The 15,791-nt window shown below is 37.1% G+C and overlaps 1 protein-coding gene across 1 annotated transcript in view; it reads left to right on the top strand.

Moving 5' to 3' along the window:
• The window catches only part of LOC110019458 (CTP synthase-like), a 62,474-nt gene that overhangs the window by 44,798 nt on the left and 1,885 nt on the right, over positions 1-15,791 (top strand). The window contains exons 17-23 of the mRNA XM_020717123.1: positions 5,086-5,175; positions 5,279-5,317; positions 5,611-5,760; positions 5,831-5,908; positions 5,985-6,070; positions 9,235-9,283; positions 10,811-10,891. Coding sequence (XP_020572782.1) covers positions 5,086-5,175; positions 5,279-5,317; positions 5,611-5,760; positions 5,831-5,908; positions 5,985-6,070; positions 9,235-9,283; positions 10,811-10,891 — 573 coding nt within the window. The remainder of the gene's footprint in view (positions 1-5,085; positions 5,176-5,278; positions 5,318-5,610; positions 5,761-5,830; positions 5,909-5,984; positions 6,071-9,234; positions 9,284-10,810; positions 10,892-15,791) is intronic.

The following is a 15,791-nucleotide window of genomic DNA, read 5'->3' as shown; positions in this document are numbered from 1 at the left end:
CTTGGGGAATTGGTAGAACTACCTTTGACAAGTGGGTTTTTGCAGTTAAGTTTCATTCTGATGGATCTGTTGCTCTTATCAATGTTCCGTTGATTGCTAAGGGCTATGCTCAAACTAATGGGATTGACTACTTGGTCACATTTTTGTCGATTGTTACTTCGGTTCACCTGCTTCTGTTCTTTACCACAATTAATAATTTGCCATTTAACCAGTTGTATGTGAAAAATGCTTTTTTGCATGGTAATCTTTAGAAGATATATGCATAGATAAACCTTTTAGGTTTGTTGCTTAGAGGGAGTCTGAGAAAGTATGTCACTTTCGGGAGTCTTTATATGAATTGAAGAAAACCTCTCGAGCATGGTTTGAAAAATTTAGCCAAACAATAGAATGGTTTGGGATGTTGAAAAATAGAAGTAATCACATTGTATTCTATAAACAATATGCTTCGGGATTCATCTTTGGTGGTTTATGTTGACATTATTATTACTGGAAGCAATATACAGAGAATCTTATCATTGATTTTTTTTTCTTCCAAATCAGTTCAACACTAAAGAACTCGGCTCCTCGAAGTACTTTTTGGGGATTGAGGGTATTACAGAGCAAGAAGGGTATCATTCTATCTCAATGGAAGTATGTGTTGGATTTCTTAGCAGAAACTGAGCAATTAAGGGTCAAACCATGCAATACAATGATGCTTCCTAATCAACAACGTATTAAGGATGAAAAGCCTTTTAATGATTCAGAACGATACAGGAAATTAGAGAAAATTAAACTATCTCACAATAACTTGTCTTGACATTGCGAGCTCAGTTAGCATTCTAAGTCAGTTTGTCTTCCTCACCAATCCACATCAATTAGCTTTAGAACAAATAGTATGTTACATCAAGGGAGCTCCTGGACAAGATATTTTGTATCAAGATTATGGGCATGAAAATATTGAATGTTTTTTCGATGTAGATTAAGCAAGTTCTAGTATTTATCGAAGATCCTTTACTGAATATTGCATCTTTGTTTATGGTAGTTTGATCTCATGAAAGAGTAAGAAACAAAATACAGTGTCATGGTCCAGTGCTAAATCTTAGTGTCGAGCAATGACTCAAGCTTCAAGTAAATTGATGTGGGTCTCCCAAATCTTGACCAAAATTGGTTTCATGTTCCAAGATCTACGTCCACCATTATTTAACAGAACTCAAGATTCGATTGCAACAGATAATCAATTGATCTGAATTTGCAAGGCATTAAATAGTATGATTTGTTCGGATGAAAGAAGAGTGTCATTAGCTACATTTGACAGTCTCAGGACCGACTAAGGTATACACACAACGTGATGGTAAGTTGGGAGGAGTTTCTGGAGGTATTGAAGTAGTTCTTACCCCTATCCGCTTGAAGGCAAATTTATTAGATTGGTACAGGGAGAGAAGACAATCATACAATACGAAGCAAAATTTACTGCACTATCAAGGTATGCACCACTTTTGATCGCTATTGCAAAAGAAATATTTGACAAATTTCTTTTGGGAATAAAGGATTTGATCCGATAACCGTTTGTGCCTTTGGGGACCAATGAATACTCAATATTAGTGGATTGAGCTAGAAAATTGGAGATCGATTATTAGTTTACTCAGAAACGTAAGGATGCACACAAGAGAGTATTGATGAATAAGTGCATGTGAATCACTCAGAGGGATTCAATGGAAAAAATTCTAAGTTCAATTCGAATGAATTTAATAGAGTTATGACTCAGAGTACTGTAATCTCTTGTATCAAATATTGCATACAACATAAGAGTGAATGATTGATGAACTCTAACAAATACCATCTGTGTTGTCTTGGCCATGTAGCAAGATATTGTTCATCGCTTTGTCAGAAGAGCACTAAATTTCAGAAAATAGGTGGAACTCATTCACAAAAGGCTGCATGTGGGCAAAGAAGGATACAATCTATAGCTTCAACTTCTACCCAAGTTCAACCAAGATAACCTGTTTGACCTCGAGTTTATTCCCTTACTCATAGGAGCCTGAAGAACCTCCTGCTGCTAACGTTGATAGAGTTTGATGAGTTTAGTGTTTTCTTACATATAATGGTGTTTTCCTGGCATATTTTATTGCTTTAGTAAGCGTGTCATTTTAGTTATGTTACTTTATTTGAGTTTTGTTATCCAGATTTTATTATCATGTTTCAGTTGATGAGGGGAGTCTAATTGAGTAGCCTTTTACAATGCTCACTTTTCATCATGACCCCGAGTTTTCACATGAAATTTATGAATAGTGTTGACCGCTTGACTTGTGGCTTGTTTATAAATTTTTTTGAGGATGATTTTTTTTTAAATGGGGAAGATTATAACATCTCATTTCAAGGAAAATGAGGTAGTCAAAGAGTGGAAGACGAAGTTAGCGGTCAGGAACGTGAAGGGGTGATTAGTTCTATAAATTGATGCTTATAAAGGGAGGTAGAGGCAAGATCAAGAGGTTTTGCAGTAGACGCCGATTCTAAGTGAGAACTATTGACCACGGGGGGTTGATCAATTCGTACAAAAGCAGGAGGATTGACGAGCACAAGCTAGGGCTTCCTCACAGTTGAAGGCGGCGACGTCTGCAAACAACAATGTCTTCGATTGTTGAACAGAGGAGGCTAGATGCTAGGGCTCAATGAGGGAGATGAAGCATCCGATTGAAGCAAAAGAAAGAATCATCGTTGAGTAGGCGGGGGCACGGTGTGGGAAAGTTGAACGCAAATACGACTGTGGTCTCTTACTCAAGGTTGAAGTAGTGGAAGAATATAAACGAGTAGATGAGGCTTCGTATGAAGGAATACGAGATGGAGTGGCTTTGCATGGGATAAACCAAGCCAAACTGAATTGTAGCGGAGGACGACAGGCGTGCTAAGGCTTTTGAAGCTAAAGCTAAGTTTTAATTTCTTTTAATTAAGTTATCTAATAAAAAACTATATTCAAACCAAATGGTGATAAGGAAAATATCTGCTAAGTTGTGGAGTAAAGCGCCGAGACTCATATCCAATCCAAGAGGTTGCGGAAAAATATATCAGTCACACTAGGAAGGAAAGCCCTGGGACTCATATTTATCACAAATGGTGACAAGTAAAATATCTGCTACGTTGGAGAGGAAAGCGCCGAGACTCATACCCAACCCAAGTGGTAGCGGGAAAATGTATCAGTCACGCTAGGAAGGAATGCTCTAGGAGTAATATCCAACCCAAATGGTGACAAAGAAAGTATCTGCTAAGTTGGGGAGGAAAGCGCTGAGACTCATATCCAACCTAAGAGGTAGCGGAAAAATATATCAGTCACACTAAGAAGTAAAGCTATGGGACTCATATCCAAACCAAATGGTGACAATGAAAATATCTGTTACGTTAGGGAGGAAAGCGCTGAGACTCATATCCAACCCAAGAGATAGCGGAAAAATATATCATCGCGGCGTATGGGAAAAGTTTGGAATTCATTGAAAGATTTGGATCACGCTCAGAAACCGGTGTTGTTTTTCTTGCTTCATTTTCATATCTTCTCGTTCCATCCTTTAACCTCTAAGATCACGTTCAATGGGAGCATCCCATTGGATTTCATCTTTTATGTCCGTAATCCACTGCCGACGTCGGCGGATTTCTCGTTGCATCTCCTCCCGGGTAGGCTCGAACATTTATCTCATTAGTGACATGGTTAAGATTTGGGATTTGTGGAAGGAAAGAAAAGAAGGAACAAAGAAAGGAGAAAAAATAAATGAAAGAAAGGAAAAAAGATTTGGTGTGGTGGATTTGGTAGGGGGCGGATGCTAGAAACCCTATGATGGGACTAGGGTTCGGCTAGCTTTGATACTTAATGATTCTGGAGTTAATTCAAGCTACAATGTAAGACACAATTTACTACTGACTTAAAACAATGTTACAATGAAGACTCGAAATAACGAACGACAACACATAAAACAAAAGTGCAAAACAAAGGATTAAAACTAATAACTCAACAAAGAAGACAACACGCTTGATGAGGAGGGAGTTCAATGAGGGGAGGTTGGATTGGTGGCTGCGGTGAAGGCCAGAGAGGTGGGGGTTGTTGTGGAAGAAGTAGGATAGTAGGTTGGTGATAGTAACTACGTCTAACCACATCTGGAGAGAAGCAGAAACGTCATTGGAGGCTGGATCAGTGGTGCGGTAAATGCGTGAGTGGTGGGGGCTGTTGTGAAAGAATTAGGACAACAACTGGGAAGGTTTGCAGTACTATCAGAGGGTGGATAGCGAGCGGGGAAGCACTGACAGTGATGGGAAAGACCGAGATCACAAGGTAGCTGCTGTAGGGGTGCTGATGGGCTATCGGGATGGGGCTGAAAGGGCTGGACAACAAGTTGGAGGACTGCGATGGCTGGACTAGAGCAGGAAGGTGCCTGACAGCAGTGGAAGAGGGGGCTATGATGGCTGAATTCTTAAATGTCAGTGGGGAAACAAAATTATGGTAAGATAAATGCCTCATATGAGTCTTGCTACAGCCGGAGAACCACTCGGACCCTTAAAGACGATGACCACCTCGGACGAGGGACAACCGAACCACTACCTCGACGTTGGATACAATCCTCGAAGGGAAAATAGCAAGCTAAAACTTGAATTCAGATATTAAAAACAAGACCCCTAACTTAAGCACGCCATCCTCTATTTATAATGAGACTATGACTTTATTTTAGGTAATATTTAAAATAAGAAATATAATAAAATCATATTTTAGATTTTAGGAAATGCTTTTAAAATAAGAAAGGAGAATAAAATCAGAGATTTTAGGAAAGATTTTTAAAATAAGAAGGAAGAATAAAATCAGATATTAGAATTTAGGAAAGAGGTATAAAAAATATTTTTGATTTGGAAAGACTTATATTAGGAAGGTGCTAAGAAGGAAAGAGGGGATGGGAGAGGGGAAGGGGCAAAGGGGGGAGCGGCGGCCCCCCTCTTTTTGAGGACCGGTTGGTCCTCCATAGCCGCCGTGTCAAGCTCTTTCTAGAGTCTTCAATAAGCTTATTAAGAATCAAATCATTTTATCAATCTATTGAATTATTTCTTTGTCTTTTCACATCACAAATTTGGCAGGCTCTTTTACATGCTTGTGTTGCTTGCTCTTTGAGACCGTCGGTTCAATGGATCGCAGCTTCAGATCTTGAAGAAGAAAGTGCGAAATTGGTATTTCTTAATCTATGTACTCAGATATTGGATATTAACATTACTCTCTTGGCTGTACCTATTCTTAATATGCATAATTCTAAACCATTTCTTTTTAATTTAGGCACCACAAGCACATGATACCGCATGGGAAACCCTCAGAGTAAGATTTTGTAATATTTCAAATGATGTCAATTTTATTTTTGTTCTTATGATGCAAAGGCTCCTATCATAAATAAAAAATAATGTGTTATTTATATACATATTTCTAAATTCTGATTATATGCGAAATCACCTTCACCTCAAAAGTGCTATCATTTTATTTTAATATCCTAACGTTTTATCCTGTGGTCATACATCAATAGGCCTCTTGATTAGGGACTTTTGCTCCAAATTTATGCACTACATTAATCAGACGGGTCTGCAAGCTACTAAATTTTTTGTTTAACTTACCAGAGCTGTTCATGCGTTTTGGTTCCTGGTGGTTTTGGTGACCGCGGAGTGCCAGGAATGATTTTGGCTGCTAGATATGCTCGGGAGAATAATATTCCATACCTTGGTATATGTTTGGGGATGCAAATTTCGGTTATTGAGTTTTCTAGATCTGTATGTACTCTCTCCTATATATTTTTGCTGCATTTTTAATTATTGCTTAGGTTGACCGAATTCTTTATAGGTTTTAGGGATGGGAAGAGCAAATAGTGAGGAATTTGATCCTCATACGCCTTACCCTGTTGTGCTCTTCATGCCTGAGGTATATTTTCGACTTATTTATTCAATACTTCATCGTTAAAAAAAAAAAAAAAACTTATTTGTATGATGGAATATAGGGTTCCAGAACACACATGGGAAGCACAATGAGACTTGGTTCGCGGAGAACCTTCTTTCAAGATTCCACTTGCATTTCTTCAAAGCTGTATGTTGGTAGATAAATGTAACTGTATGTTTACAATGCATTACTAATTTGGATTGCCACAGTAAGAGCTCGAGCTCGAGCTTAATTCTACGCATTCGGGCCAACTTATTTATTAGTTCAAACTAGTGTTTATTTGTCATTTTATAATAAGTCTAAAGATGAAATTCTTGAATTTTAGTATATTTTGAGTTTATTTTATGATAATATTTTTTAAATGAGCCAACTCATGAGCTAATAAATTTAGTTGGAGTTGTCTTGAGTTTGACTTGTTAGCTCATCAAGCCACTTATCGAGTTGAGCCTTTGTCGGCTCACAAGTTAGCTTTGCTCAGTTACTTCCCTAGGTGGGGTGAAAGGGCTTATCACATTCTTTGGGCGAGCATGCGTTGAGAATATACATTGTTGCAAGAAAATTTGAGAGTAAACCTTTAGTATTATATATGGCTAATCTAATTTTTCTCAAATCAAAGGGTTGAAGGGGCAAGATTTGCTCTTTCTGTCTCTCATTCCACCATTGAATATAGTTGAGTTGATTCTAATTATATAACGACAACAACATCAATTACCATAAGCCTTTATCCCACTAAGTTGGGTTGGCTCTATGAATCCTTTTTCTCCATTGCCTTTTATTGAGTATCATATTTTCATTTAATTTTAATAGATTAAGATCAATTTTTATAAATATGTCTAAGCCTTTTCAGGTCTACCTTGTCTTTTTTAACATAAGTCGAATCTAAAACATCTACTCTCCTAACTGGATCATCAGATGGTTGACGTTTAATGTTGCCAAACCATCTAAAACGACTCTCTCTAATCTTGTCCACCATTGGAGCTACACCAACCCTATCACAAATATATTCATTTCTCATCTTGTCTGTAAGTAAGCATTCTCATCTCGACAGATCTTAGCTTTGTTTTGTGCTTCTCTTTTAAAGGCTAACATTCTACGCCATAGAGCATTGCAGGTTTCACCACCATTTTATAGGTTTCACCACCATTTTTGCAGGTTTCACCACCATTTTATACACTTTTCCTTTCGGTATGAGAGTACTTTTCTATCACACAACAGGCACTATGCATTCCTCCACTTCAACCAATCAACTTCAATTCTACTAATAACATCCCCATCTTTATCACCTTATCACCATCTTTATCACCATCACTTTGAATAATAGACTCGAGATATCTAAAACTTTCACACCTTTTAATGACTTGATCACTCATAGCTACAACTTTGTCTTTAGAGCGACTACTACTAAGGTTGCATTCCATGTATTTAGTTTTTGATCTACTTAAACAATGGTTTTTAAACTCTAATGTAGGCCTTCATTATTTAAGTTTTTTCTGAGCTCTTTCTCTAGTCTTATCCACAAGAAGGATACCATCAACGAAAAGCATACACCAAGTTAAATCCTCATGTAATGTCCAGTAAGATCATCCATAACTAAAGCAAAATGATAAGGGCTTAGAGCCGGTCCTTGATGTAGTCAAACTGAAATAGGAAAATACTTGATCAATCATCCTTCTATTCAGACACAAGTAATAACTCTAATATAAATATCTTTAATGACTTGAATATAAGTCGTATCAACACATTTCATCTCTAGAACTCTCCAAAGGAATTCTTTTGAAAACTTATCGTAAGCTTTTTCTAAATCAATAAAAAATCATATGTAGATCCACTATATTTTCTCAATACTTATCCATCACACCTCTCAACAAATGTATAGCTTTCATAGTAGACCTGCCCGACATAAATCCGTACTGATTATGAGAAATCCTTGTATCACGTCTTAACCAATGTTTAATTACCCTCTCTGATAATTTTAAAGTATGACACGTCAACTTAGTTCCTCTATAATTTGCACACTCTTGTGCATCCCCTTTATTCTTTAATTTGGGGACTAAAATACTCTTCCTCCACTCCCTAGGCATTTTTTTAGCTTTTAAGTGTTAGGAAAAAAAAAAGCATAACTTGGTTAATATAATCTTTGTTATCCTATGTTTTTGGGGCATTGAATATATGTCTAATTCCTATGTATTTACATAGCTGACACTTAAATTTTACTTTTACATTTGCACTGCCCAAATATTTCATATCACGTCAGAAATACCATATGTTTATCTTTTAAGAAGTGAAATGCACCTTCTCATGCATAAGGTTGTATACAACAACAACAACAAAGCCTTAATCCCACTACGTGGGGTCGGCTACATGAATCCTTTTTCTCCATTGCGTCCTATTTAGTGTCTTATTTTCATTTAATTCTAGTAGTAAATTAAGATAATTTTAATTTTTAATACAATAAGCCCAAGTCTTCCTAGGTCTCCCTCTGCCTTTTTTAACACAAGTCGAATGTAAAACATCTACTGTTCTAATCGGATCACCAGATGGTCGACGTTTAATGTGACCAAACCATCTAAGATGGCTTTCTCTAATTTTGTTCGTCACAAGAGCTAAACTAACCCTATCACAGATATATTCATTTCGCATTTTGTCTCAAAGTGTAAAGCCACTCATCCACCTAATGATTCTCATCTCGGCAATACTTAACTCATTACTATGCTTCTCTTTTAAAGACCAACATTCAATGCCATATAACATTGCAGGTCTCACCACTGTCTTATAAAATCTTCCTTTCAGTCTAAGCGGTACTTTTCGATCACACAAAAGGCCCGAAACATTCCTCCACTTCAACCAACCAACTTGAATTCTACTATTAACAACCCCATCTATATCGCCATCGTTTTGAACAATAGACCCAAGATATCTAAATCGTTCACACCTTTTAATAATTTGATCACCCAAAGTTACACTTCTGTCACTAGAGCTATTACTACTAAAATTATATTCCATGTATTCAGTTTTAGCTCTACTTAAACTGTCATTGCCGGTCCCAAGCCCGGATGTGAAAAATGGAGGGTTGCGTTAGGTCATCGACAGCCAGCCCAGCGTAAAACTTGTCGAAAAAAATCATGACATTCATAAGGTTGTATGTATGTAAAAAATTAAATTTAGGTGTTAGATATGTAAATACACATGAATTGAGTGGTTTGTTCCTTGTCTTTTTTTGTTGTTTTTGCATGTTTATGATGTGCTTTCTTTATCCAGTTATTTCTTGTATAATTCATGGACTAAAGAATTGTCTTTCTATCAATTTGTAGATATGGGAACTCCTCATTTGTGGATGAACGTCATCGTCACAGATACGAGGTTAGTGGCAGAGATGAAACTCATATAAATATGTGGGTAATGATTTTTTTTAGTTATTGATGAAGAAAGCTGTTTTGAAGATTGTAAGGGTTTTCAGTAGTTTTAGGTTTGGTGGAAAGCTTAGGGGAAATGTTAATTAGTTTAGAATTTTTAGATTGTTTTCTATTACAAACTTTATGGATGTAACAGTTTGGGTTTTCTTTGATAGAAATAGGTGTGGCCCTTCTTATCAGAGAGTTGGGATGTTTTATATACAATAATGTCGATTTTAGATTACTTAGATGTGCGGTTAAGAAGTTATGATTTTCTTATATGTATTTTGTAGGATTATGTTTTGATTTTGTGGGGTTTAAAGTGGTTTAAGACTTTTGCAAGTTGTTGGGGATGTAGTAGAACAAAAAATAAGAGAAAAGAATGAAATGTTAGTATTAAAAAATCTGAACTGTAGTTGATTTACATATCAATCCAAAAGCTGATAGCACCAACTCTTTGTTCATTGTTGACAAATTTTTGCAAGGGATTATTATTATTATTATTATTATTTTGAAACAATGGAGAGATAAATAATACATGAATTGTTGTAGAAAATGAGGGAAGCACACATACATATGCCAAAACCTTTCAATGAAATTCACAGACTATAATGGCATTACCCAACATTGTCTACCAAATAATCTCTGCAAATATGAATAATGCATTAAAATTTTGATTGTTATTGGTTATCCTTATTTTGGGCTTATTGCAAAGCTTCTAAAAGAGGGATTTAAAATTTAAAAGTTTTCCTCCAAATCTTATATAGCTGGTCCACCTATTTCTTGAAGAAATTAAAAATAAAATTTAGATTAAGCCCAATTATTTACTATGATAATAAGCCTTTGAAATTGATGTGAGGCCTTTTTATTTGTCTTGCATAAATTAATCTTAGTGCAGAAATTGATCGTCTTAATAATAGTCTTGTGGATAACATACAAAAATTACCTTGAATTCTGCATTTTGTATGCTATTAACCCTGTTGTCATGAGCACAAGATTGAAATGAAATACATGAAAGAAATATGGGAGGAAACAACATAATCATAGTGTGTAGACATTACTCTTTAGAAATATCTCTTATAGTTATTAATATAAAATATGTGATCAAATATTAGGTCATTGTTTCCTATAAAAAAATATGAATAACATATAATATCATATGCATCTTCTACAAGTTTGAGGATAAAAAGGGTTTGTTTAATTAAAATTTTATTTCAATATTTTATAAGTGTTCGTAATTGTGCTTAATACATAGTAACATTAATCATTTATTATGACTTTATCTATTCTACATTGCTCTGTCTACATAATGGCAAAAGCCCACAAAAAATTACAATTTTTAAGATAATGAAATGTTTAGGTGTTAGATATGTAAATCCATAAGAATTGTGTATGTAAATATTCCTTAAAATTATAAAAAATATGCTTCATAGACTTATTATTAATGGCTCATGTTGACATGCTTCTTCTAATCGAATTATTTGTTCTGCTGCAGGTAAATCCAGATATGGTAGGAAAACTGGAAATCGCCGGCTTAAAATTTGTGGGAAGTGATGAAAGTGGAAAGAGAATGGAGGTAACAATACCTCCTATAGTGAATCCATTAGTTTAAACACCCAATTTATTGGATAATTACATACACAACACTCAAACCCTTACTATTTACAAAATTAGCACTAATGTAAAAAGAAACTAATGATGAAGAAAAAACCATATTCATTTCATTGTTGATTGGCTTATATAGAGCCTTACAAGTTGCAAGATTTACAAATAAATCCTTAGACTTCATCTATTTACAAGTAAAATCCTACATTAGATACAAATCTCAACACTCCTCCTCAAGATGGGGAAAATATATTCATTAAGCCCATCTTGTTACATAACCCATACAAATCTAATGAGCTAAGTTTTTTGATGAGGCATTCCGTCACTTGCTATCCAGTGGCTACATGACTTAGCTCTAGTAGTCCGTTATTCAACTTTTTCTTGATGAAGAACCTATTAATCTCCGCATGTTTGGTTCTATCATATCGCACCGGGTTGTTATCAATGTTGATTGCCAACTTGTTGTCACACCACAACTTCATTTGAATTCCATGATGCACTTTGAGTTCAACCAACAAGGCTTTTTAGCCACATCATCTTAGCAAATCCTAATGTCATGGACCTATATTCTGCCTTTGCTGTTGATCTTGCTACAACTGACTGTTTCTTGCTCTTCCATGAAACCAAGTTGCCACCTAGAAACATGTAGTATCCTAATGTGGATCATTTTGTTATCAGCACAACTTGTTTAGTCAGAATTACAAAAGCCCTCAATATCTACATGCCCATTCTTCCTGTATATCAACCCTTTTCCCTAGTGCATTCTTTAGATACCTCAGAATCTGATACACTGCATCTAAATGACATTTCCTTGGATCTACATGTAACTGCTCACCACACTTATTGCAAAAGAAAAATCGGGTCAAGTGTATCACAAATTGATTAGGCGGCCCACCCGGCTTTGGTATCTCCAACGATCAACCAATTCACTTGCCTCTGTACTAAGTTTGACTTTCAGATCAATTGGAGAGACTGCAGTTTTACACCCCGCATACCTGTCTTTGTGAGAAGATCCATTATATACTTTCTTTGGGATAGGACTATCACCTCAGGTCCATGGGCCACTTCAATCCTAAGAAAGTATCTGAGCTGTCCCAATTCCTTTACCTTAAATTGGTTCCTCAAACTTTTGTTTAGTTGAGCAATATCTGTCTCATCATCATCAGTGATAATTATGTCATCCACATATGCAACAAGTATGATAGTGTGATATTCATATTGCCAAAAGAACACCATGCCAACCATCACTATTTTGAACTTGTCAAACCAGATTTAAGGTGATTGCTTCAAGCCATACAATGACTTCCCGAGCTCACACTTTGCCTACTGTCTAGGATGTACTAAATCTTGGTGGTATCTAAATATATACCTCCTCCAGTTGCTCCCTTTATGTATACCTCCTCGAGTTGCTCCCCATGAAGAAAAACATTCTTCACTTCTAGTTGGACATTCTATCCACAACAGAGAAGTCTGTGTCTTAATCGTGCTCATCTTCATCGCAGTTAATGCCATACATCTGATTGTACCTTTTTGCTACTAGTCGTGCTTTGAACCCCTCCACCTTTTCTTCTGGAGTTTGTTTCACTGTGAAGATATGCATGCGTCCAACTGTCTTCTTCCCTGCTGGTAGTGTACAATCTCCCATATTAGATTTTTATCAAGAGCTCCAAGCTCTTCATGCATTGTCACTTTCCACTTGGATTCCCTTTAGCAACCTGTCAATTCTTGGGTATAAAGATAGAGTCCAATAATGCAATGAATGCTTCATGCGAAGGTGAGATATTAAAATAAGAAGTAAAGTTCAAAATATCAAGTCCTCACTCAAAACGATCAGGAGGATGTCCTGTATTGCTGCAGGAGGTATTCCTTAACATTGGGGGGATAGAGGTGAACAAAGGAGGAATAATATCACCTGTGAGTTTTGATTTAAAGGTGGATGGTGTAGGTGTTTCAAGAGTTGAGGAAGACCTAGACCAGGGACTTGTTGGCACTGTGGATTCTGTTTCCACAATGTGCTTCTTCCTCCGTGCATACACCTTTAACTCACCTCCAGTTTGGATCCCGCTGCCTCTAGGGTTAGTCTCCTTGATTTTTCGTCTCCTCATTTGATTCATTGCACATCACAGGATATGACATTGCTCTCATTTGCGCCAATCTATCACCACTGCTACTCACTCTCTATTGCCTCATATCATTAGTGTTTGCTGAGTCTCTGAAGGGTGAATTCACCTCCCGAGTCTAATATGGTTCAGACTCTTTGAATGACACATCCATCCTCACAAAGTGTTTCTCAATCGGGCTCCAGCAGACATAACCCTTCTGAGTAGCAAAATAACCCATGAACTCACATTTTACAGCTCTGAGATTTAACATTCCTACAGATGGTCTGTTGTCTTTCACAAAACATACACATCCAAATACTTTCAATTGAAGGATCCCAATATTGTCTCCTCAATATCTAAGGAGATTTTCTCTCCAACACTCTTAAGAGGATCCTGTTAATCAATTGAGCGACTGTCAACACTGCTTGTCCCCATAAATGATGTGTCACATTCTTTACAATCATTATGCTTCGGGTTACCTTTAGAAGATGTCGATTCTTCCTCTCTACTATTTCATTGTGCGCTTCTGTGTATAGGCATGTGTTTTGGTGTTGTATCCTTTGAGCTGACAGGTAGTCCTCAAATATTTTGTTGATATATTCTGTCTCATTATCAGATCGCAATGCCTTCACAACTTCATCATATTGAGTCTGAATTGTCTTATGAAAATCTTCAAAGCATGCAACCACCTCACTCTTATATTTCTTGAAGTATAACCAGGTAACATAAGAAAAACAATCAATAAACGTAACAAAATATCAATAGCCATTCCTATAACTAGTAGGACAAGGTATCCATACATCAGAATATATCAAATCCAACACATTGGAGCTCCTATTCCTAAACCTGACATAAGAGCTCCTAGTGAGCTTGCCAAAATCACAAGCATCATACGTCAATTTCTCCCTATTTGCATTTTCATACATAGATGGATACAACCGACTCAGTAAGTTAAGACTAAAATGTCACATACGTCTGTGATGTAGCAGTAACCATTCCTCGACGTTTCTCCTAAATTCTCCTACTGCAGCACTTTCCATCATGAATGTCAGAGCTGAGTCCATCCCCTCTTGATCCAATTACGAGAGTTCGCCCTGCTGCGTTCCAGTTCCAAGTGTCCGACCCATCCCTTTCTCTTGGAAGATTACCTAAGAAATACCAAAAGAAAAAATACATTTTAACTGGAGATTAATGACACCAATGAATATGAGATTTATTGGAAAAAAATGAGTATGCAAAACATTGGACAAAGTCATATGATTGATACATCTCACTAATCCTTCCCAGTTACAGACTTCGTTGTACTATCAACAGTCAGTATTCTCTCTGGCATTGTTAGATAAGTATATGAATAAGAGAACTCTCCAGAAGTACTTGTCACATGACGAGAAGCACCAGATTCTATGATCCATTCTGATAATTTTGTGGTGGAAATAGAGGCAAGAGCAAGCGTGTCACCAGTACCTTTGCTGAAGCGAGCATAAGTGACAATGTTACCTCTTGATGTCGATGATTTGAAACATGCTTAGCTCCATCGCTTTCTGTTTTCTGCTTTCTCTTTAACAGTTCTAGACACTCATGATTCTCACTAGTAAAGATCACTTTTGTCTTTCCCTTGTCCTTTGCTACCATCAGATTTTGCTCGATAGCCCCCTCTTCCACCTTTCCGAACCTCACAACCACAATCACAACCTCCACACTTTTCACATCCACATGTCTCTCTCTCCTTAGGCGGATTAGGACATGCCCTACTTAGATAGCTAACTTCACCACTGTTGTAGCACTTGCGAGTCTCACTCTGGACACCTAGCATACCCACACTAGCAACAGCCAATGCTGATTGTGAACCCAAAAAATCACTCGACTCAGAGTGTAGTTTCATTCAACTCTCCTCCTGTATCATCTCAGCAATCACCTCATCTAGTGTAGGAATAATCGCCTGAGCTAAGAGATCCGATCTCCTTTGAACAACGACCAAGTTTAGATGAGTCAGAAACTGTATAGTCCTCATCTGTGCAAAGATTTCTCCCTTCATGCACCCCAGATCACCATAACTTGATATAGGTGAGAAGTGATCAAGATCTTGCCACAATCGCTTCGGGTCTATAGAGTACTTCTGAATTGATCTATCACTCTGAACCAGTGCTTCTATCTCGCGCTGAATCTGAAACTCTCTCATGTGGTTCTCAGCTCCAACATAGATCCCTCCACTTTTGCCCGGATGTCATTCACCTTTTGAATGCAATCCATTGATGTAGCATGAATGCAATCCATTGATGTAGCAATCAATGGAACCACCAAATTGAATAGCCAAGTCTAAATCAATGCATGTGTTGTCCTCCATTTATCCCCTTCAGCACTCTCACTCTTTGGCTTGAATCCTGTCAGGTATTCTTCTAGTCTCTTTCTTACTAAATCAACCTCGATCCGACGAGACCAACTCAAATAGATGGTTGGTCCATTGAGCATCAGATCCACGGGAGGGAGATCTAGTTTCACATGAATTGGAGCACGTGTTGAGGCAGTCACATCTATTGAGGCGCTAGCTCCCTATATGAGCCTAAGCAAGACCTTCAGAACTTCAGGATTTATCTTTTCCAGAAGTTGTAATCCTTTACTTTACGTACTATCTCCATCTCCCGACATTCTCAATCACAAGAATGAATCTACAACACACAAAAAAAACACAGACTTCCTTCGTGACTCCCGAACCACATGAACTATTGTGTACGAAATGCCACTAGAAGCGAAGCCTTGCTGCACTCTTTC

Source organism: Phalaenopsis equestris, unplaced genomic scaffold, assembly GCF_001263595.1.
Source record: "Phalaenopsis equestris unplaced genomic scaffold, ASM126359v1 Scaffold000002, whole genome shotgun sequence".
In the NCBI taxonomy this organism is placed as follows: Eukaryota; Viridiplantae; Streptophyta; class Magnoliopsida; order Asparagales; family Orchidaceae; genus Phalaenopsis; species Phalaenopsis equestris.
Note: the sequence above shows the minus strand (reverse complement) of the source record. Positions and strands in the feature narration are given on the sequence as shown.